Source organism: Lynx canadensis, chromosome B3 (assembly GCF_007474595.2).
Source record: "Lynx canadensis isolate LIC74 chromosome B3, mLynCan4.pri.v2, whole genome shotgun sequence".
NCBI classification, from domain to species: domain Eukaryota; kingdom Metazoa; phylum Chordata; class Mammalia; order Carnivora; family Felidae; genus Lynx; species Lynx canadensis.
Window position 1 is genome coordinate 32,196,130 of NC_044308.2, and position 21,747 is coordinate 32,217,876.

General features: G+C 41.9%; 1 protein-coding gene across 2 annotated transcripts in view; it reads left to right on the forward strand.

Moving 5' to 3' along the window:
• NPTN (neuroplastin) overlaps positions 1 to 21,747 on the forward strand; it is a 72,955-nt gene that overhangs the window by 26,741 nt on the left and 24,467 nt on the right. For both annotated transcript variants that reach the window (XM_030317753.1, XM_030317752.1), the window contains exons 2-4: positions 10,204 to 10,551; positions 15,427 to 15,598; positions 19,229 to 19,323. In XM_030317753.1, coding sequence (XP_030173613.1) covers positions 10,204 to 10,551; positions 15,427 to 15,598; positions 19,229 to 19,323 — 615 coding nt within the window. The remainder of the gene's footprint in view (positions 1 to 10,203; positions 10,552 to 15,426; positions 15,599 to 19,228; positions 19,324 to 21,747) is intronic.

Consider the following 21,747-nt stretch of genomic DNA (forward strand, 5'->3'; position numbering starts at 1 on the left):
AGTCTTTAGTAAATAGGCCCTCAAAAAATGGCAAATTGAATTAAAAGCATGCTCACAGTTTATAGATGGAGAAGTTGAGCAAAGACAAGATAAAAGTCATGAAGTTATAAGGAGTATATGTGCTGCCAAAGCAAGCACAAGTTGTAGTGAGTGATACAGTTTTTTAGCAACCATTTTTCCCATATTCGCTTTGTTGGTTATGAATCAGACTCAGCTTCTAGGAGAGTATTATATATGGTTTCAGACACATCTGTGTGGCTCCTATGCCCATATTTCCCTTCTCTTTGAAAAAGCTGATGAGTTTAGCAGTTTCAACTAAGACATTAGTTGTCAAAGTGTGTTCTGTGGACAAGCAACATCAGTGTCCCCTGAGACCTTGTTAGAAAAATGCACGTGCCCGGCCCTACTTTCAGACCTATTGACTCAGAATCTTGGTATGGGGCATAGCAGTCTGTGTTTTAACAGATAATTCTGATACATAATAAGGTTTAAGAATAGCTGCTCTAGGATTCTGCCATCTAAGAAAAGTTTTGCTTTAGACATATAATAACAAAGTTTCCAGTGTGGTTTCCACTATATGCTATTTATGCTTTGGAAATAACTCATCAGAAAAGAAGACTGGGACTATATTACCTAACATTCTGGGATGTGATTCAAAGATTAAATTTCCCTATGTGCAAAGTATTTGACTCTGGTTTCTGGGAATGGCTGTTTAAAAGAAAGCCGGTTTTCTACCTCTTTCAGATAAAATCTCTTCTAGATTATATCCAGAATATCAGCTTGCACTGCTTATGTCCTTTGTCATTCTTATGGGGGATATATGATGATGAAAGAATGAGATGAATTGTATTATGTTTAACATTTACATCCTGATTGTTGGATGTTGACAGGGACAGAAAGTGAGTTTGATATTAAAAGTTATAGTGAGGGGCGCCTGGGTGGCGCAGTCGGTTAAGCGTCCGACTTCAGCCAGGTCACGATCTCGCGGTCCGTGAGTTCGAGCCCCGCGTCAGACTCTGGGCTGATGGCTCAGAGCCTGGAGCCTGTTTCTGATTCTGTGTCTCCCTCTCTCTCTGCCCCTCCCCCGTTCATGCTCTGTCTCTCTCTGTCCCAAAAATAAATAAACGTTGAAAAAAAAAATTTTTTTTTAAAAGTTATAGTGAATTTATAGGCAAGTAAATTTCACAGAAAAAGTAATTGGTGGAGGTTAGCTTTTCATTAGTAATTACCCATGGCTTTTGAGAATCACTTATTTAACTGGAATATTCAACCTTTCTAGCATATTGTTTTCATTTTGCCTTTAATAAATCCTCACTGGAGGGTCAACTGAGGCATACTTTCTTAAAATGCTCTGTAACTGTTCTCTCCACCACAGAAGAAATTGTTTTTGACCTCAAAGTTCCATTTGGGTATAGTTCTAGATTGGTCCATAGCTGTTTTTTGAGGGGGGTGGGCATAGCTATTTTTGACAATCTATTGGAATAAGAGAACTTTTATGAGCATTTACTTAAATATATAAGGGTTTCACAGTTTGAAATCAGACCTTTCAGTAAGATCGCCCTTTGACATACAGCTGATTTATGTGCATTTGTCTATTTTCTTTGGATGAGATAGCCTTGGTTTTTAATGGCTAGCGAAACTAGCTTTTTTCCCTTTGTGTACTAGCAGCTTGAGTACTATTTGTGGAGTAAAGTAGATTTCCTAAAGTTTCCTAAAAAGACTAGCTTGACAGCAGTTTGTGGCTATGATGTTTCTTCCTTGGATGCACCCTTAGTTTTTAAAAACCTTTTGCTATCACAGACAAATGGGACCTGATCAGTTATACTTAGCCTCTCTTTGTTCAAGATTAAAATGCCTGTTTCCTTCTTGGACTGAGGACTAAACGTTAGTCTCAAGGAGTGTCTTCAATAATGAAGCTCTTTATTTGAGGTCTGTAAAAGACTTAAGTGGCTAGGATTTTCTAATAAGTAACATATAAGCAGAGCTTTGAATCTGCTAGAGCCCCTTTTGAGGATATTCATGGTCATAGGCTAGTATCCGTGAAGAAATGCAAGAAGGGACCAGAATTTTAAATTTTATCATTAATTGCTGGCAACCCTACCTTATTTAATGTCATTTTCTACTTGAACATGTTTAAATTCTGTGGGTTTTCAATGCTTTTATTCTTTTGGAAAATTGAAAAATTAAGAAAAACCATAGGAGTAGATAACATCTGTCCCCCATGGGTGAGTCTTAGAACACCCAAGACTGGTTTAAGTCATCCTTTATTACAGACTAAAATGCTTGCATAAAATGACCATCTGTGTTATTATATTTATAGCCATATAGGTTACAAAGTAATTTTACAGACCGTTGTTTATGTGAATTTTGCCATGACTTTATGAAGAAGGTAGGGATTATTATCCCCAGTTTTCAGATGAGGAGATTAAAATTGAAGAAATTGAAGAATCCAACCCAGATGTAAACCATGCCTCATTTCCCTATAAGGTGAGCAGCTCTCTCAGCTTCATAGACCTTTATCTGACCTCGTTCAGTAGCAGTACAGTTCAGACACAGATGTCTAATCTGGTGTCTGGGACACCCCTGTATTAATGGCAGAATTTTGTTTCAGTGTATTTTCTGGGATGAGAGAAACCCATGCCTTTTAACATACTTAGAACCTCTTTTTTTTGGGGGGGGGAGGGGGTCACTGATTTTTAGATCCAGGAATCTAGGTAGATCATGCTTTTTTTTTAGCTTGTCAGTGGGAATTGACAGTAGGACTGAATGAAATTCCTTGTTGAAGATCAGTCATATCAGATGCTTATCCCTTTACTGTCCTACAATAGCATTTGGATAGAGTTTTACAGTTTACAAGGCTCTTCCATATGAACTACATGACTTTCACAACTACCCTATAAAGAAGGTGGCAGCATTTCTGTTTGAAGAAACTGCTCAGCGTTAAGAGAATTTAAGGTGTGGAGGTATGGGCTCAAAAGCTGACACTCTTACACTGAGATTAAGCTTAATCTGACATGGTCCAAAATCCCATAACTACCATTTAATCTTACATTTTGTGAATTTACAGTTTGGCCTGACCAGTGTTCAGTATCTTTCCATATATCATTACTAAACAGTTTGATTTATACTTGGTAGGTTTAGTCTTTACTTTTTTTTTTTAAGGAGAATCTTATACTGCCTCTTTTTATTGTCATTACCCTTGGACTTCCTACATTGTTCATAATATCACAGATTTAATGGTTTATAACTCTAGGAAATTTGCAAATTGCTGGAGTCTGCACTGCTGTTATGACTCTCCCTATTCTAGTTTGCTCTAAGAGTAGGAAGGGATGAAGAATTCCCTCCTTTTTCATTGCCTCCTGCAATCAGTATTTCCATTCTGGTTCTAATTTTAAAGGTTAATTTTTATTTCTTGAAGAAGTTCGTTCTCAGTTAGAACTCATTTTGAGGGGCACCTGGGTGGCTCAATTGGTTTAGTGTTGACTGTTGATTTCAGCTCAGGTCATGATCTCATGGTTCGTGGGATTGGCCCAAGTCAGGGTCTGTGCACGCTCGCGCGCGCGCTCTCTCTCTCTCTCTCTCTCTCTCTCTCTCTCTCTCTCTCTTTCTCTCAATAAATAAAAAATTAAAAAGAAGAAGAAGAACAACAACAACAACAACTCATTTTGGATGTAACGTTTCTCCGCTGTTGTGGAGCAGTGCTGAAGGCTATTGCATGTGGCCTGTTCAGCATTATTTCTGTGGAGACATATAATACTAGCTAACAGTATTGAGTACTTTCTGTGTGCCAAGCACTGTTGTAAACTGTGTTATTTCATTTAATCCTTGCAACAACACTGTCAGGTTGCTACTATTATTAGTCTCTTTCTACAGATTAGGGAGAAGTTTGGAGAGGTTAGGTCACTTGCCTGAGGTCATATAGTTAGTGATTGCACCTCCAGGCAATCTGGTTTTAGAGTTTGCTGCTTTTAATCACCAAACTAGATAGTCTCCTTTGAACTAGATATCCCTGTTTCTTCAAAGCAGAAGGCTGGCTAAAATGCTGAGCAGATTTCTTTAGCCTTTTGGAGGTATACTTTCTGAATAAAGGGTGGGCCATGGTTTAGAAATTAGTGATGGTGACAACCCTAAACCTTTGTCATGTTTGCTTGGTAGAGATAGCTGTGAAAGCTTTGTAATTGCTGCCTTCTCTACCGACAGATCAGACTAATCCATGAGATCAGACGCAGATACTTCCTTCCTGCTGCAAAAAATGAGGTTATCCTGTTTTCATTCACTCCCAGGGCCTCAAGCCTGCCTTACCCTTTATGGTCACACACAGAATAAGTGCCTATGGATTTATGAACTGCCTTTTTTGTTAAGGAATAGTGATAATAATTCTTAAGTTAACAGTGAGGATAGGTGAGATGTGTACAGCCTGTGTATACAGCCTTACAGCTGTTCACGGTCATTTAAGCAGATTTGAAATACTGTGCATATAACCACAGTTAGAGATCAGCTTGTCTTGCTCAGTCTTTCTTCTTTTTGAGGTACATATTATAGTGTGCTTGGGGTGGTGGGCGGGAGGGAGAGAAATGCTTTTTTGTCCTTGGCTGTCACTTTCTCTTTATTTAAATATTTTTAAAAAGATTTGTTTATTTTTGAGACAGAGACAGAGCATGAGCAGGGAAGGGGCAGAGAGAGAGAGACAGACAGACAGACACAGGGAGACTCAGATTCTGAAGCAGGCTCCAGGCTCTGAGCTGTCAGCACAGAGCCTGATGCACGCCTCCAACCCACGGACCATGAGATCCTGACCTGAGCTTAACCCACTGAGCCACCCACAGGGAATTAGTAAACTGGGGCTTGAAGGGAACAGCTGTTTAAAAAGTAAATTAAAGGTGATAAAAGCAGGCAATGGTCACCTGAGAGAGAGGGAGGGAAGTTAGTCTCCTTACCTGTTCAGCAGTTGCCCTGGAGGTAAGTAAGAATTTTAGCTGTAAAAGTCAGTGATGGTCTCTCTTGTGTGGGGCTAGGCTAGTTTTTTTGCTTCCTTAGGGCATATATAAAAGCAGTTTTCTTGGGATTGGGCTCAACTTGCTCTTCTGTGTTCCCTTTTTCTTCTCACCCGCTGCTACATATCTACACATCCAGTTTTTCCTGCCAGAGAGCTCCTCCTTTTCTCCGGCTGCTAGCCCCAGCTGTCATCTTCGCCTCCCATCCCCCATCCCTAGTTATGCAATTTTACATTACGCTTTTCCCGGTTTTACTGTCTCTTATTTTTTATACTGTGCTTGCTGCTTGCCTCCATCCCCAGCTTCTAGTCCCTCCCTTCCCCCAAACCAGTGACCACCTTTCAGCTTCCCTCTTTATCATTGTTGAACTTAATGTATTTTATTAGTACTTTCTCAAACCTGTTTGAGGTCTGAGCCCAGTTACGTATTACATTGGATAGAGATGATGGTGGGGAAGGGGTAGGAAGTTGTTTTTCTGAAATTCAGGCTTTTCCCAAAATACTGGATGGGCTTTGAGCTGGAGATCAAACAGATGCTTCTATTGGCCTCCCAACTTTAGGCAGTTGTGGGCTCTTACGTTGAGAGCAGATACTTGATTGAAAGCCCTTGATAATGAAAGGCAGGGCAGTGAGTCAGGGTCTGAGCTGTCTGCCGCCTCCTCCTGTTGCTGCTGCTGCTGCTGCTGCTGCTGCAAGCTAGTTCTCTTCTGAATTGGAGCTAATTTTGGATGGATAATGAGGTAGATGGTGGCTAATAACTTTCCTTTGCTAATTGTGATTTCACGATACTGTGTAAAGATGGTTTTTGTTTTTTTGTTTTTTCTTTTCCTTGCTGCTAGGAGGAGAAATAGATGTGTTTTCATGATTTTTGATGCATGTTGAGCTATCAAGAATCCTGTGCTTGGGTTTGTTTAGAGGCACTACAGTTTAATGGAAAGAACCATAGTCTAAGAGCTGAAGACCTGTGTTCTGATCCCATCTCCATTCAGGATTAGCTACCCAGGCAATCTTGGGCAAGTCATGAACCTGTCTCTGTGCTTGTCCCATCTATGAACCTTGTCAAACTATGTGAATGAAATGAGATGTGATATATGTGGAAGCACTTTGTAAACTGTTAAGTTTTATAAAAATTTCAGGTGCTGCCCTTTGTTAATTTGCCCACTGACCACAATACCAGAGAAATGCATCTAATGTCTTTTAAATTTTTTTAAATGTTTATTTGTTTTTGAGAGAGAGGCAGAGTGCAATTGGGGAGGGGCAGAGAGAGAGGGAGACATAGAATCCAAAGCAGGCTCCAGGCTCTGAGATGTCAGCACAGAGCCTGATGTGGGGCTCAAACTCATGAAGTATGAGATCATGACCTGAGCCGAAGTTGGATGCTTAACCTACTGAGCCACCCAGGCGCCACATCTAATGTCTTCCCTCCTATGAAGCCAGCCTTCTCAGGAGCAGGGTGATGAAATCATTAGAACTGGGCGGGGGGGGGGGGGGTGGATCTTGCCTCTGGAACCATCTTTTCTTTTATTTTCTCACCACAATCCCCACAACACACACATGCCTTCCCCCCCCCTCCCCCCCAGTTGCTTGGGAAACTCTGATCCTGTGTTTCACTATGTTCATTCTTTACTAGGATTATAATTTGAAGGAGTTAGTGATCATAGTGTCCTGCACATTCCAGTGGACACGTCCTTGCTTTTTGTAGTCAGAAATTATTAATTAGTTATATTTAAGCGGTGACACAAAATATGTTTAACTTTTAAATAGCTACAGAAAACTTTTTCTGTTGTAATAAGGGACATTGACTGCAGTTGTGGAAAGTGTTAGGAGGCTGTGCTTTGTCTTTGGACACACCTGGATTCCAGATCAGACTTTTGCACTATTAGCTTGTGACTCTGGGCAAAGTACTTAACTTTTTTGGGCCTTAGTTTCCAACTTTAAGGGCATTCTAATAGCACCTATCTTATAGGGCTGTTGTAGGATTAAATGAGATAATATAAAGTGCTTACCACATTGTCCAACACATAACAAACACATACTTAGGAAGTGTTACCTGTTGATGTACATGTCTAATAATAATAGCTTTCAAAGAATACGTAAATAGATGTCTGTTGTTAGTGTTTTAAGGGATTTTAAATCTTGTTTTTAGATAAGTTTTTTTTAAATATACATCATAACATTTACTAATTCAAAGAACATTTATTTTTTACTTCCATTTTCCTGTATTCAGATAGAAAATTTAACTAAATCAGATCAGCATTCTTTCCTCCTTAGGAAGTGACTCTTGCCCAAGGGTGGTGGTGTCAGGTTGAAAGACTTGGTTGATTCTGTGCAATGAAAATTGTGTTCAGGCTGTTTCTTGGCTACCTTTGAATTGTGTGGTGTTGGGATTTGAGATTACATTGGGATTGGATGGGTTCTTGGGGTTCTTTACGTACTTGCAGGCATTCCCTTCACATTAGCATGGTCACTAGATTGATAAAGAGGTTTAAATGTCAGCCCGCATTTCAGAAGGGGAAAAAAAAATACAAAAACCCACTAACAGATTTCTAGAGCATAATCAAGTTGATGGTCCCTGACTTACTGTGGTTCAATTTAAAGTTTTTCAATTTTATGATGGTGCAAAAATGATAATGTATTCAGTAGACACCATATTTTGAATTTTGATCTTTTCCTAGGCAGTGATCTGTACATTTCTCCATCACAGTGCTGGGCAGTGGCAGCAAGCTGTAGCTCCCAGACAGCCATGCTACCATGAGGGTAAACAACCGATAAACTTAAAACTGTTCTGGACCCATACAGCCATTCTGTTTTTCATTCTCAGTACAACATTCAACAAATTATGTTAGATATTCGACACTTTCTTATAAAGTAGGCAGGCTTGTGTTATATGGTTTTGCTCAACTGTAGGCTTATGTAGGTGTTCTGAGCATGTTTAAGGTAGGCTAGGCTAAGCTATGCTATGATGTTCAATAGGTTAGGTGTATTAAATGCATTTTTGACTTAAAATTTCAACTTACAATGGGTTTATTAGGATGTAACACCATCGCTAAGTCGAGGATGATTTGTGCATAATCAGTGTTTGAGAGGGCATAAACTCTCCCAGTTCACAGAGAATGTGAGAATAAGAGCACTCGTAATTTCCACTTAATGATCGAGAGTGTGATTAAAATAGAGTACTCCTCTTTACTGCTCCCTAGGGGTTTACTGATAATCAGTTTTCCATGGTGGTTAAACCAATAGTAAAATGAATGGAACCAGCTTCTTTTAGCTAGCCTTCTATATTAGTTGGCATCGACTTTGACAGGTTGGCAGGTGGCAGGTTTTGAGATTAAGACATTAGTCCTTTATTACCACTTTACCTGGAAGTGGGCTCAGGTTTTCATTGCTGGGGGTTGGTGTTTCCTTTCTCAAATTCCGAAACTTCCTTTGCATCTGACAATGACATCTTTTTGGCTTCTTGGAGCCTCTGGTAGATAGTTCCTTACAAGGAACTGACACAATTTGAATAGGTAGTTTAGAATAGTATTTGCAAGGTAGAACATTTAGTCTAAGGCTGTTAGTTACTGGATTCCTGTCCTCCCCACATTTTGTATGTTTTATGAATTGAAAGGCTAGTATGAATTTGGAGGTCTTGACCTCTACTTGAATAAGTATAGTACTTCTCTTAGGGTTCTGAGGTCCATAAGGTGGAGTTTATCTACAAAGGCAAATACTTCTATGGATATAAACAGAAAATTTTCCACTTAGCAACCTCCATTTTCAGGCAGCTCCATTATGTCCTTGGCTTCTGGACTGTAGGAAAACTGTTCCATATAATTCATACTTTCCCTCTGAAATGTATTTAATCTGATGTGGGTAGATCCCCCCCCCCCCCACTCCCTGCAGAGGGACCAGCTTGGTCCCAGGAGAAATTGCCCAGCCACTGAGAGTACCTCTTGTAGCTTCTTGCCCTGTATCCTAGAATCCTGCCTGAAATGGTAGAAATGCTGCTGGACCCTGGGTGGAGTAAATGGGTGAGAGAGAGTATGCTTGCACTGTGATTTAATTTACTATGGACCCCACTCCAAGTTCTTCAAATAAGCTTGGGTTTTCTACTCTGTCTCTGCCATTGCCACCTTGTCTTATGGGAGTGTAACCTAAAGCAAATTCTGGACAAGTGGAAATAGGCATCAACTTTAGTTCCTGGGAAATGCCTGGCAATGATGTTGAGGCCTAGCCTTCACCATAGAATTTAATTTAATTCATCATTATACATTTCTTATTCTTTATGAGCTGGACTCTGGGGGCTAGGCTACTGAACTATGTAGACAGAGACTGTCAAGTACCATAGTTATTTTGAAGACTCACTTTTCGGGAGAGTTTTCTAGTTGTATGAACTCAGAATTGTGGAAGGTATAGTCTCTCAATTGGCAATGAGTTGGGTTGATGCTACTGTTGGTTCCACTCCTGAGCTGACACCCATCGTAATTCTCACTCTGAAGTGTACAGACTGTCTTATTTACCTGTGCCTGAATGTCTGCATTCGGGTAGAGGCTACCTAATCACAGACTGCTGGGTTGTTTGTTTGCCACAGGCCCAGGGAAGAATAGGATGTGGGGGAAGTCTGTGCTGAACTCAGGATGGAATCCTGTATGAGAGAGAATTATGCTACCTTTTCAGTTGAAATTTGGACCCTGATTCCCAAGAGAAGGTGTCATTAGGTCAGTTAATATTTCTTGTTGAGGCCCACAAAAGACATTGCATCTCGGACAAAGTATTCCCCCATCCAAAAGAGAGATCCTGACTTGGCATATAGAACTACTGCCACTTGCGTTTATCTTTCATCACTTGCCTGAATTTGAAAAGGTAATGGTTTGTGCTCTAAGGAAAGATACTCTTCCCTGAGACCTGAGGCTTTCTCATTCCTACCAACTGGGCCCATTGCTAAAATGCTTTCCAGTGGGCTTGCTTCTGCCTGGCTAGCACCTGGGCTGCCCCAGCTTGTAATTAGCCTGCCTTTGCTTCATAAGCTTCCCAGGGTGGTTCTTCTTCTAAAAGCTTGTATGAAATGCTATTTACTGTCTCTTTATATCTTTATAGTTTAAAAATGAATCCTTTTTGTTCTTTGCAACTCATTTGCTTTTTTCTTTTCTTTAAATTACTATTAACACCTGTTGATTCTTTTTTTTCTGCTTGGCCTGTCACTGCATTCCTGCTCCCCCTCCCTCTAGCTGGGTTTGTCAAGTCGCCCATGTCAGAAACTAAGCTCACTGGGGACGCCTTTGAGCTGTACTGTGACGTGGTCGGGAGCCCCACGCCAGAGATCCAGTGGTGGTACGCAGAAGTCAACCGGGCAGAGTCTTTCAGACAGCTGTGGGACGGTGCTCGGAAGCGCCGTGTCACCGTAAACACCGCCTACGGGTCAAACGGCGTGAGTGTGCTGAGAATAACCCGGCTCACCTTGGAGGACTCTGGGACTTACGAGTGCAGGGCCAGCAACGACCCCAAGAGGAATGACTTGAGGCAAAACCCCTCCATAACATGGATTCGAGCCCAGGCCACCATAAGCGTCCTTCAGAGTGAGTCCAGCACCCTACAGTAGTAGTACTGTAGTCATTAGAGGTGGCCCAATGACCCTTCCCTTCTGCTTCCTTTCCCTCTTCCCCAGTATGATCGCTCACCCCACCCCTTGTCTTCGTTTTTTCAAACCCACGACCCTTCTGGTTGTAGTGTATAAAAACATCTGTGGCAACTTTTTTTTTCTTTGCCGTCCTTTCTACCTCCCTCATCCCCCAACCCTTCTCTGTGTCTTTCTCCTCAGGAACAAAGAATTTGGGGAAATCCGTGCCTGTCCAAAATCATCTGCATTGGGAAGAGGTGGGGAGGGAGAACTGGGGAGGCTCAGAAAACCACCTAAAACTCACAAGACCAGGCAGTTAAACCAGGGTAGTAGTGTTGAATTGTTTCTTTCCCTCCCCTTTAATTTTGTAGTAGGTTTCCTGCTATCCTTTTGCTGATTTATTCTCTGGTGCCTTTTTATTTTTGTTTCTCTCCCCAGTCTAACTACTTTTTATTTCTTCTGTTCATCTGTTTGAAGCTCTCTGAATAGCTGCCTTCACCTCTATGATTTTAAGTTTGTGTCTGCCCAGCTTCTTCCCTCACTGTGACTTGGTGTCATCCTGTTCTGTGATGGGAATGTCGCCATAGGTGCGGTGTGATGGTGTGTTTTGGTTGTTGGGTGGCATGTAAGCTTGGATATTTCCATAGTTCCAGCTCTTTTTCTTTTCTAAAACAGTGGCACGTGCTTCTCTGATAACAGCCCTGCACTACAGCAGCACACTCCTTACTGGTTCTGCCCATCCAGTCTCCTGTTCTTTTAAAAGCAGTAGTCTGAGATTTCCTCCATGTGTCTTGCTGTTAGGCACCAGGTGACACAAGCTGCAAAGTATTTTTTTTTTAAACCCCATCATGCTGTTTCAGAGTCAGAGTTGCATCTGCTTCCTGTTCACAGATAGTTTGACTCTGATGACTGACTGTTGGCACAGTGCTCCTCTTCCCAGAAGCTGGCAACCCTAGAAATAGTTTGGAAGCCATTCACACTGGCCTTTTCTTGTGTTTTGAAAAAAGAAGAAACTAACGTCCAACCGAGTGATGAGGGAAAGCTAAGCGGCTGGCTTAGAATTCTTCTCTTCATCTGTTGTGTCAGGTATAAGTAAGACATTAGACACAGGGACTTTTGTGGCCACCTCCCTTTCTAGCAAGTGTCTTGCTACTTGCATAGAGGCAAGGAGAGGGAGGGAAAAGCCACCACAGAGCCAGTGCTCCTGGCCAGGAAGAGTTCTAGCCCCACATCTGACCTGATTGTAATTGAGGGAGCATACTCTACTTAATGGAATGATCCTCTGGAGTTTTCACCTTCTCTTTTAAGAACTCAGACCTGTAGCCAGTTCTGGCTTAAAGAACTGATTGATTTAGAAAGAGTAAGTAAAAATAGTAAGAACACATTCATGAGGAATTTGGTAGTAACACAGGGATTAATAGGATATGGGCCCTGAATATCTATGTACTTAATATGGAAGATAGCAAGTTAGTTGTCTGTCCTTCATAGTTCCTTAGAAGATGCTTATGGAGAGAAGAGGCCTTCGGGAAGAGGTAGGAGAGGCTGCTGCAGCTGGCACTGTTCAATCAGAGAACCTGCTTCTGGAAAGGGGAAAAGAAAACCTTGTCTATGTGAAAATGGGGAATATTAACCCAGCGATTTTCCTTTTATTTAACAATTTTTCCCTTGCACGCTTCCTTCTCCTGCCCCCCTGCTCCTTTCCTTATAAAACCAGAATTACCCAAATGGCCACAAAGACCTGCAGAAGTTTGTAGGCATGGACTGGGCTGGGCATTTGGTATTTGTACTTCCAGGAGCTTGACTCAAGTAGACTCATAGTTAAGAGGTCATGTCTTGGGGCTAGAAGAAGATGAGTCTTTGGGGGTACTTACTACCAATCCTGAGAATACATAACATTTCTCCAGTTTACTTGGAAATAAACTTCCTAACTTAGAAGTGTCTGCATGTGGTTGAACCAAACTCTGGTTCAGTCTCATCCCAGACTTCCCCATCAATCAGTTAATTCTAGTTAACTGTTTTAGAGAGCCAAGCTGCTGATGCTACTTTTAAAAAACACCCTGAATTCACTCTAATTGGATTTTATGATCTTAGCATCCCAAGGACATTTGCCTCCAGGAGGAGGTTGAAGTCTTCTAAAATGACTCCTTGACAGTATTTCCCCCCAGAACTAAAATAAGACAGGATGAGAAATATGCCCAGTTTTTAGGGTATCTCCCTGGCCATAGCATGTTCTACACATGTGTGACGGTGAGGGTAGGGGTCTCCCATCCACTGCTTCTCTGTAGGAGTCAGTGGCAGGCAAAAATTTTGGGGCTTCTCCTAAATGTTCATCTCTCTTGGACTTTCATGGGCATTGCTGGGCCACAGAAACAAAAGCTCCACCTTCATCCTGGTGCAGAATGCAGATGTGGCACCATGGCCAAGGAGCTTGGGTTAGCACTGGTTTCCATATACAGCGATCATTGGAGGGAGGTACCACACCCCACAACCTTCCTATGGTGCAGAATCATATTTAAACCTATTTAAATTATCCACTTGCTCCCAGCCGACTCTCTCCTGGATCTTTAACACTTAAGGGGAAAAGTGCTTTCCTTTGCCTTCCAAGAATTCTTGGCAGAAAGTCTACCAGGTTGCTCTCATCAACTTCTTAATCTCCCTGAGCTGCAGTGGGCATTTGCATCGTCACAGGTAAGAGTAGCATTTATTTTGGCCTCCTTGTGTTTAAACATCTAGAAGCTCTTGGCCTCATTCTCAGAGTTTACCCTTTCTCAGTGCAGTCTGAGAAGAAGAACCAGAAGGAGAGTCCCAAATGGGACAGGAAATAAAATTGGATAATAAAAATTTAGTAAAAACCTAAAAGTGTGTTTGGGTTTTAATGTTGCCTTTATATTTTTAATTTCTGTGGAGTACTGGTTCTCTCTCTTTTTTTTTTTTTTTTTTTTTTGTTTTTGTTTTTGCTTGGTTTTGATTTTTCTTGGAATTGTGGTGCTTTCTGCTGATGGTGTGTGTGCGCCTTCCGTTGCAGGGTTTGCAGCCGTTCTGCTCGACTTAAAGGCCCAGGGATTTGGCTTCTGTCCAGTGTGTTTTGGAAACCATGGGACACCACTGCGCTAACGTGTTTACATGCATCTGCTTCTGTCTTAGTGGCTGCTATGCCTCCATTATCTGTACATAGAGACCCTGTTTGATGTCACCAGTAAGGATCAGTGCTGAATGGAAGATGACCATTATCCTTTTGCCAGAGTCAGAAAATAGTGAGAGGCAATTTAATTGAAGAAACTTGAGGATTTGCTTTATTTGCCACAGTGTTCTTTAATACGAGTCTACAGTCAGAAATGTTGCATTGATTAGGAGGTCCTTGGGCATTATGTTTTTCAAGTGTCCCATGACTGCTCCATACTATCCTCCTCCCTGCACAGTGAACAAGGTTTAGTTCCAGTGAAGGGAGAGAGTTCTGTCCTCAAGAGTTAAGAGTCAGCACTATACTGCGTAAAATGGTGTTAGGTTGCTGCTACAGAGTTGCCAGGGGCAGGGAAATGGGAAGCTAGTCAAGAATTTCTGAGAAAAAGTGGAAAAAGGATAAAAGAGGAAGAAGTACCTCTAATGGTGGATGGGAAAAGTTTAGACTTTACCTGAAAATGTTTAAGTGTGGGAAAAGATTAGAGATAAGTAACAACAACAAAAAGACAGCAAACAAACATCTTGACTTTCATATAGTGGTGGAATTCAAAGGGCTTTAAGGATGAACCTTCCAGGAATGACAGAGTGTGCCTTACAGAATTTCTGCTCAATGTGTTCTAATATTTGGGTCAAATAGGTTATTTTTGTAGATTCTAAACTAATGACCCCAGGTTATCTAAGCCCAGGATAGAACCAGAAGATGAAGTATGTAACTTGCTGTAGGGTGGAAAGTGTGGGGGGGGATTTGGGGCCGGGAAAGGGAGGCAGAGGTAGAGAATTCAGTCAGATGTGTGTTCTAGGCCCAGCTTTGCCACTAACAATAATTATGGCCTTGCACAAGCCATTTTCTGTCTCTAGCTCTTCAAGAGTGGGGTTTAGTGAACTCTAAGGGCCTCTCAGCTCTAAAATGTTTACAGCCCATGATACCAACACATACTGCATTCTAGTTATATTATCTCCACAGTGGAATGTGTTTTAAACAGGAATTCTGAAAAGGTTTTGTTTTGGGAATAAATATGGGCTGGAGAGAAGAACTGTGATGATTCCTTAAGAATTTTCCCGTGGCATATTTTGGAAAATACAATAGACTTCTGGCAGGAAATTTGCTTTTAAGGATCTACACTTTTTCTGCATAATTAATGGCCATGGCTGATTTGCCATAGGTTTATCAGAATTAAATGTGGGAAAAGCCATACATGTATTATCTAATTATAGAAATTACTGTTCCAAGGCCTAGTGACTCCATAGGGAGTTTATTAGTTATATAAATGATACTGCCTTTGTCTTCAGAACTGCAAGGTGGAGCCTGGTTTTCTAATTGAAGCTGAATTGGTTGGTGGTTCTTATATCATAAAACCGTGGTGTTAAAAGTGTAAGTGGATCGTTGCCAGTATAAGTACCCATAATACTCCCATTCTTTTCACGTCTAGGCCAACTGGTCTTCAGGCTGTTGTCTGCGCTAGTGGTCATTTGCTTATAATCATTGTTTTTCCTTTCTTGACTTCCTCCAAACTGGTAAAGTGAAATTCCTCATGTGGTCCTGTCTGCCCTCCCTCTTCTTCTAGTCTCCCCATCCTACCCCATCCAATTCTCAGGCCAGGGCTACAGAGAACAGAAGGCTGTGGCTCCCTATCACTGTGCACTCTTATTACAGAGCCACGGATTGTCACCAGTGAAGAGGTCATTCTTCGAGACAGCCCTGTTCTTCCTGTCACTCTGCAGTGTAACCTCACTTCCAGCTCTCACACCCTTACATACAGCTACTGGACAAAGAATGGGGTAGAGCTGACTGCCACTCGCAAGAATGCCAGCAACATGGAATACAGGTGAGAGGGACTAACAGCTCCTAGGAAGATGGGAGGAAGCAGTGAACTTACTATGGACATTCATAATCCATAATTATGTTACATAGGAGACACATAAGATATATATGGTCCTTCTCTGGAGAGTCTAATCCAGTGTGTCGGGTGAGGCCCAGGAACCTATTAAAGATTTCCGACGGAGTCCAATGAATAGCTAGGCTTGAGAGCTCTAGGTGTTCCTCTCATTATGATAATAGAGAAACGGAGGGCATAAGGTGTGATTTGCTCAGGGTAACCATGCTAGTCAGTAGGAAAGTCAGAACTTGAATGCAGGTCCCTTGACTTAATTCAGTGCTTTGAGGAATCAGATTGAAATCTGATTTAGGACTCTTAGAGCAAGAACACCGTAAGTGATCTTTCGCCATTGGATAGAATTCCTAGTGAGTTACCTTTTAGGAGTGATTAATATGACCATAACCAGATCAAGACCGGTGGATATAGGGCTCTTTAGTGATCTGGAATAAGTTTAGTAGCCTGTAAACATCCTTTGATGAAAGGGGGGATATTTGCTGGCTGAAGTTAACCTGGCACCCAAACATTTGGTGCTTTTTTGTAATATCTAGAACACATGGCACCTCACCTTTCAGAATAGTTTGTGTTTAAAACCTAATCCCAAAAAGGATCGGCTAATCCTGTTTGGCAGGATTATGCAGTGAGAAGAAAGAGTGCACTGGAGTGAGATCAGGAAGACTTGTGTACCCAGTAGTAGCAAGGACATTCTGCAGTATTTTGCAAAATTGAGATCTTTTCATATCCCTTATTTATTGACCCACGTTAATTTCTGGATCTTCCTCCTTTTCTCAAGTGAGGAAGCTAAAACTCCAAGAGTAATGACTGTTTTCCAGGCCAAATACTCTATCTAGTAAATTACAGAAGCAAGGGTTGGTTCCAGGTCTTCTGACTTTCTAGAATCTAGGTCATTTTTTTCCCCCTGCCATTTTAGTGGCAAGCTAATCTGTCTCGACTGTAGTTTCTTCTCATATTAAATTGGAAATATAGCCTCAGCTGTATTCTCATAGTTTGGAAAACGTTAATCAAATAGAAGTGTTTGGTGGAATGAAAGGCATATATATATTCCTGGTCTGTTTCTTAGTTTTACAAGTTTGTATTTTTTAACAACTCTTTCAAGGTACCAGACATGGGTCTTGTACTATGTCACCCATATAGATTTGAACTGTAACTATAAATTTGAGCCTGACTTTATAAAATGCTGCTCCTCCTGCTCCTCCTGCTCCTCCTGCTCCTCCTCCCTCTCCTCCCTCTCCTCCCCTTACTCCTCCTTCTCCTCCTTGCTCCTCCTCCTCCCCCTTGCTCCTCCTCCCCTTCTTCCCCTTCCTCCTCCTCCTCCTCCTCCTCTTCCTCTTTTATCTTCTTCCTCTTAGTTTATTTGAAGCTCTCCAGGAGTGTTCTGCATTGTCCGTTTTTCAAGGAATCTGTGTTCTCCCACATTTTGTGAGGAAAAAAAAAAAAAAAAAAAAACAGCTGATGAGCCCTTGAGCCACCTGTTAGTTTGGTCAGCCATGGAGCCAGTCTCAGACCCTGCTCCTGCTCAGCTGTAGGGGACGTTTTCCATTTGCGTTGTTTCCCAGTAGCTAGTTGACAGGAATGTTGTAGGGAGATTTTGAGCCCATGGGCTCAAGCTTGGGAGTCATCTTTCTAAGTCTTTTCAAGGAACTTAGAGTCAGTCTGAGCTCTGAAGATATAGCTGCTGCTCTTTCTCCAAACTCTGGAACATTTGCTAAGAGCAGCTGACTTGTGTCTGTTTTCCAGTTGGGAGGATATTGGTTTAAGAAGAGCCACTTGTATGAGGTTTAGAAGACTCTTGGCAGTTCCTCTTAGAATATTAGGTTGCCATGGGTATGCTGAGACAGTCCTGGGGATAGACTGTGTGTCTCTCCTCATCCGTGGTCTAGTAACCCATATTTCTTTTTTGCGATTGAACAGTAAGGTGGATAAATATGTTCGGCCACTCAGTGGTCAAGGTTTCTCTGAGTTTTTCTCAGGCATTAACTAGTGCAGTGGAGCTTTGACCATTGCAAGTTCTCTGTTTTAACCACTGAGTAAAAGAGCAGGATCTGTATAATGGTTATCAGATGTGGATTTCTCTGTTTTCGGTAATTACACACCAGTCTTTCTGCATATGTTTGGGGGTGTGTGTAGGCCATAGTGTGCTGAGCTGGTGTGAAGTTGGTCATTAGGGGCAAGACAGCTTGTTAAGGATCACCTTGTGAATTCAGAGGAAGTGCTGTTCTGGCCATACACACTTCCTACAGTCCTCCTTGTCCCTCTACTTACCTTGGTTGGGATCTCTGCACAGCTATGCATTCTGAATTTACATTCACTCCATCATTTACTCGTTTATTTATTCATCCCCCTGCTATATTCCAGCGAGGCCATGAGCTGGGTGTAGATCTGTTCACAAAATAAACAGTGCCTGTCCACATAGAACTTGGTCTGTTGGGAAACTAGACATTCATCAAACAATTGCATAAACATATAATTACATGTTGTGGTGAATGCTTGTGAAGAATGACATTGTAGTATTAGAGATAATATCATGGAGGGGATGTCACTTAGATTGGGGGGTAGGAAGAAGTGATGTGAGCCGAGACTGATGCAAAAGTAGGCTAAGATTGATGGGAAGACTATTCTCTGTAAAGGAACATCTCATGTCAAGGCTTTTTTTCTTTTTAACTTTTTTTTTTTTAATGTTTATTATTTTTGAGAGAGAGAGCAAGCAGGGAAGGGGCAGAGAGAGAGGGAGACACATAATCAGAAGCAGGCTCCAGGCTCTGAGCTGTCAGCACAGAGCCTGATGCGGGGCTCGAACTCACAGACCACAAGATCATGCATGACTTGAGCTGTAGTCGGCCGCCCAACCGACTGAGCCACCCAGGCGCCCCTTGTGTCAAGGTTTTGAGATAGGAACGAGTGTGACACGTTGAAAAACTGAAAAGAGCCCAGCAGGGCTAGAAAGTGGCTGAGATGAGGGTACGACAGATTATGCAGTGCTGTGGAGTTTTAGCTGCACTTAAGCATTAAAAGTGTATTTGCCTCTCTGCGGTCGGTGCTGTGATGGCGGATTTTTTTTTTTTTTTTTTTTAAACTATCCCTTGGGTCCTGTTGGTGAGTAGACTTATTGAAAGGCATGCTACTGAAATACAGGGTAGGAAGAACAAGATGAGAAGAACAAGGGTCTTTAGAGAAACACAGAAAAAGGTTTGCTTTTTTCTGCTCTTATTTATTTGACTAGAACCACAAGGTGAGCAAAAAGTTTTTGGTGATGGCTCCATCCTCTATATCTAAATATAGTCCATAGTATTTTGTACAGCCCTCTATTTTGATTACTTGTTTAAGGTTAGAGACCATGTATCATTCTATCTTTGTATTCTATCTTACTCCCAGTAAGGAGTAAAGCATTAATGTTTCATGGAGGGAGGCTTTTGCTTTTAGTTAGGAGGAGGGGAGTTGCATTCAGGGACACAGTTTGGAGAGGAGAGTCCCTGGTTACCCTCTTGATTCTTCTTTTGTTGTATATTTTGTTGTATATTTGTTCCCAGCTTCCTTACTTGATTTTTTTTCTCATCTCTGCAGGATCAATAAGCCGAGAGCTGAGGATTCAGGCGAATACCACTGTGTATATCACTTTGTCAGTGCTCCTAAAGCAAATGCCACCATTGAAGTGAAAGGTACAACCCAACAGAGGCTGCAGTGTGAGCCTCTCCCTCTCCTTCTGAGACACTACCTTGTTCTGGACTCCCAGTCTTCAAGCTGTTCTTGTTCCCATTATGGGAGGCAATAAAACATTATGGTAGGACTACAGGCTCAGGAGTTCAGCTGCCCAGGTTTAAATCCAAACCCCATCATCTGTTAGCTGTGTGACTATGGCAAGTTATTAGATTCTTTGTGCTCCTGTTTCCTCATTTGCAAAATCTACCTCATGGGGTTGTAAGGGGGAATAAATAAGTTAATGTAGTAGTTTGAACCATATGAAATTGCTGTTTTTGTCTGGTAAAAGTTTGAATGTTGGCAGCTTCGTATGGTTCAACCTATGTAAATGTTTTCGAGCAAATAGTGCCGTACAAATATTATTACACAGATCTCCAATGGGCCAGAAGGATTTGGCAAAGTACAGTGTGCAGAGTGAACATAAACTATTTGTGGATAATTCATTAGAATTTTTTTTTAGTGTTTGTTTTATTTTTGAGAGAGAACAAGTGGGGGAGGGGCAGAGAGAAGGGGACAGAGGATCTGAAGTGCTTTGCGCTGACAGTAGCAAGCCGTGAGATCATGACCTGAGCTGAAGTTTGTTGCCACCCAAGTGCCCCATTCATTAGAATTTTAATAGAAACTCTGGGTGCATGGCATCGTAAAGATGCAGCCGTAGCTAAAAGTTCCCAAAAGGGCCAAGAAAACTGTAAAAGTTGAAGCTACTTAACATCATGAATCCCAGCTTTCCTGTGTTATTTCAAAGAAGCAGCTGAGACCCAGAAAAGTACAGCCATGAACTCTGGCTCACAGAGTGGTTTGTGGCAGAGCTAGCATTAGAACCCAGATCTTGATTCTCAATCCCATGTTTTTCCATTTTATAAAATGACCAGGGGGAGGTGGGGTTGCTGTTTGAGGTCAGACTGAAGAAATGAGGGTTTTTAAATTTTTTCATGTTTAAAACAAATTTTTTTTTAATCTTTTTATTTATTTTTGAGACAGAGCATGAGCAGGGGAGGGGCAGAGAGAGGGGGAAAACACAGAATCTGAAGCGGGCTCCAGGCTCTGAGCTGTCAGCACAGAGTCCGCCGCGGGGCTCGAACTCACAAGCTATGAGATCATGACCTGAGCTGAAGTCAGACGCTCAACCGACTGAGCCACCCAGGCGCCCCAGATTTTTTTCAGTCTTTATTTTGCTCAGGAAGGATACGGATTTGTTCTTCAAATCCTTGGGTGATCCTTAGCAGCTGGAAGGATAAATTTAGTAAATGGGAAGGTCCTATAATAGCAAGTATCAGATCTTTCTTAAAATATTTAGAAGACTAGAAATTCAGATTAAAGAAAGGCTTAGATTCCAAGTTTCAGTGATCTGTTATTAAATGAAAGTAGTGTCTTGGTGACCCAGCCCTAATTTGTAAGTTGACGTAAGGACAGCCAGTGTCTCTTCCAGCTGCCACGTTGAATTCTAAATGCCTGAAAGGGTTTAGTCATGATGGCCTGGTAATAGTCCACACCAGCCAGAGAATGTGGGCTTTGATTAATTCAGGGCTTTTCTTGGAGGGATCTGGGTTTATCTCTGTTTTTGAAGGATGGCACATTTGTTCAACATGAGGATGAAGGTGTGAGAAGTCGCCTTTTCTCTAAGCCTGCCATGTATCTTTCCTCACCTGGGTGAGCTGGCCTGCATGGGGAGATGTTTTACTCCTCCACGAGAGACCAGAGGCCCTGCAGCATTCCAGGCTGAGCCTTTGGCACAGCGTCCAAGTATGGAGGTAGCAGGATGGGCGAGGGAGGGAAAGTGGTGTGTGTAGTTAGCCACCCTCCCCAAACCTAAAGGGTGGTTACATGTAGTTCCTAGTCCTGGCTTCCATGTGATAGTGCTGATTGGGCTCTAATGATTTCTAGCAGAACTTTCAGGAGTAGAGACAGAAGAGTTTTCCCATTGGCTTGGCTGCTTGAGAGGTGGGCTTCAGTGACCCCTGAGGCAGCATCTTTCCTCACATTGTCTTTAGCAGATAGGAGGTGGTGGGCTGGGGGGCAGAGAATGGGAGGCTGCAAGCAGGAGTGATTTCAGAGGAAGTTAAAACATTCCATGGCATTTTTTCGTGACTGCGCGAGACGTGTGCTGTTGCATTTTACTGACAACAGCTCTGCGAGGAAGATTGGGCAGGTGGTGCTATCCTGGTTTTAAAGGAGTAGACCTTAAGAAAATTCTCTTTCATAGAATCCTAAGCATATGCTGTGATTAGCTTGGACAGATATGTTAGTCTCTCAAGAAAATTCACAGGGAATTCCAGTCTTTCTCCTTTCTGTCCCCTAATACCTGGATAGAAGACAGGTGAACATTTAATGTCTTACAGGTGATCCTTAGTTTAGTATGGAAAAGACTGAACATTTGAGTTTTT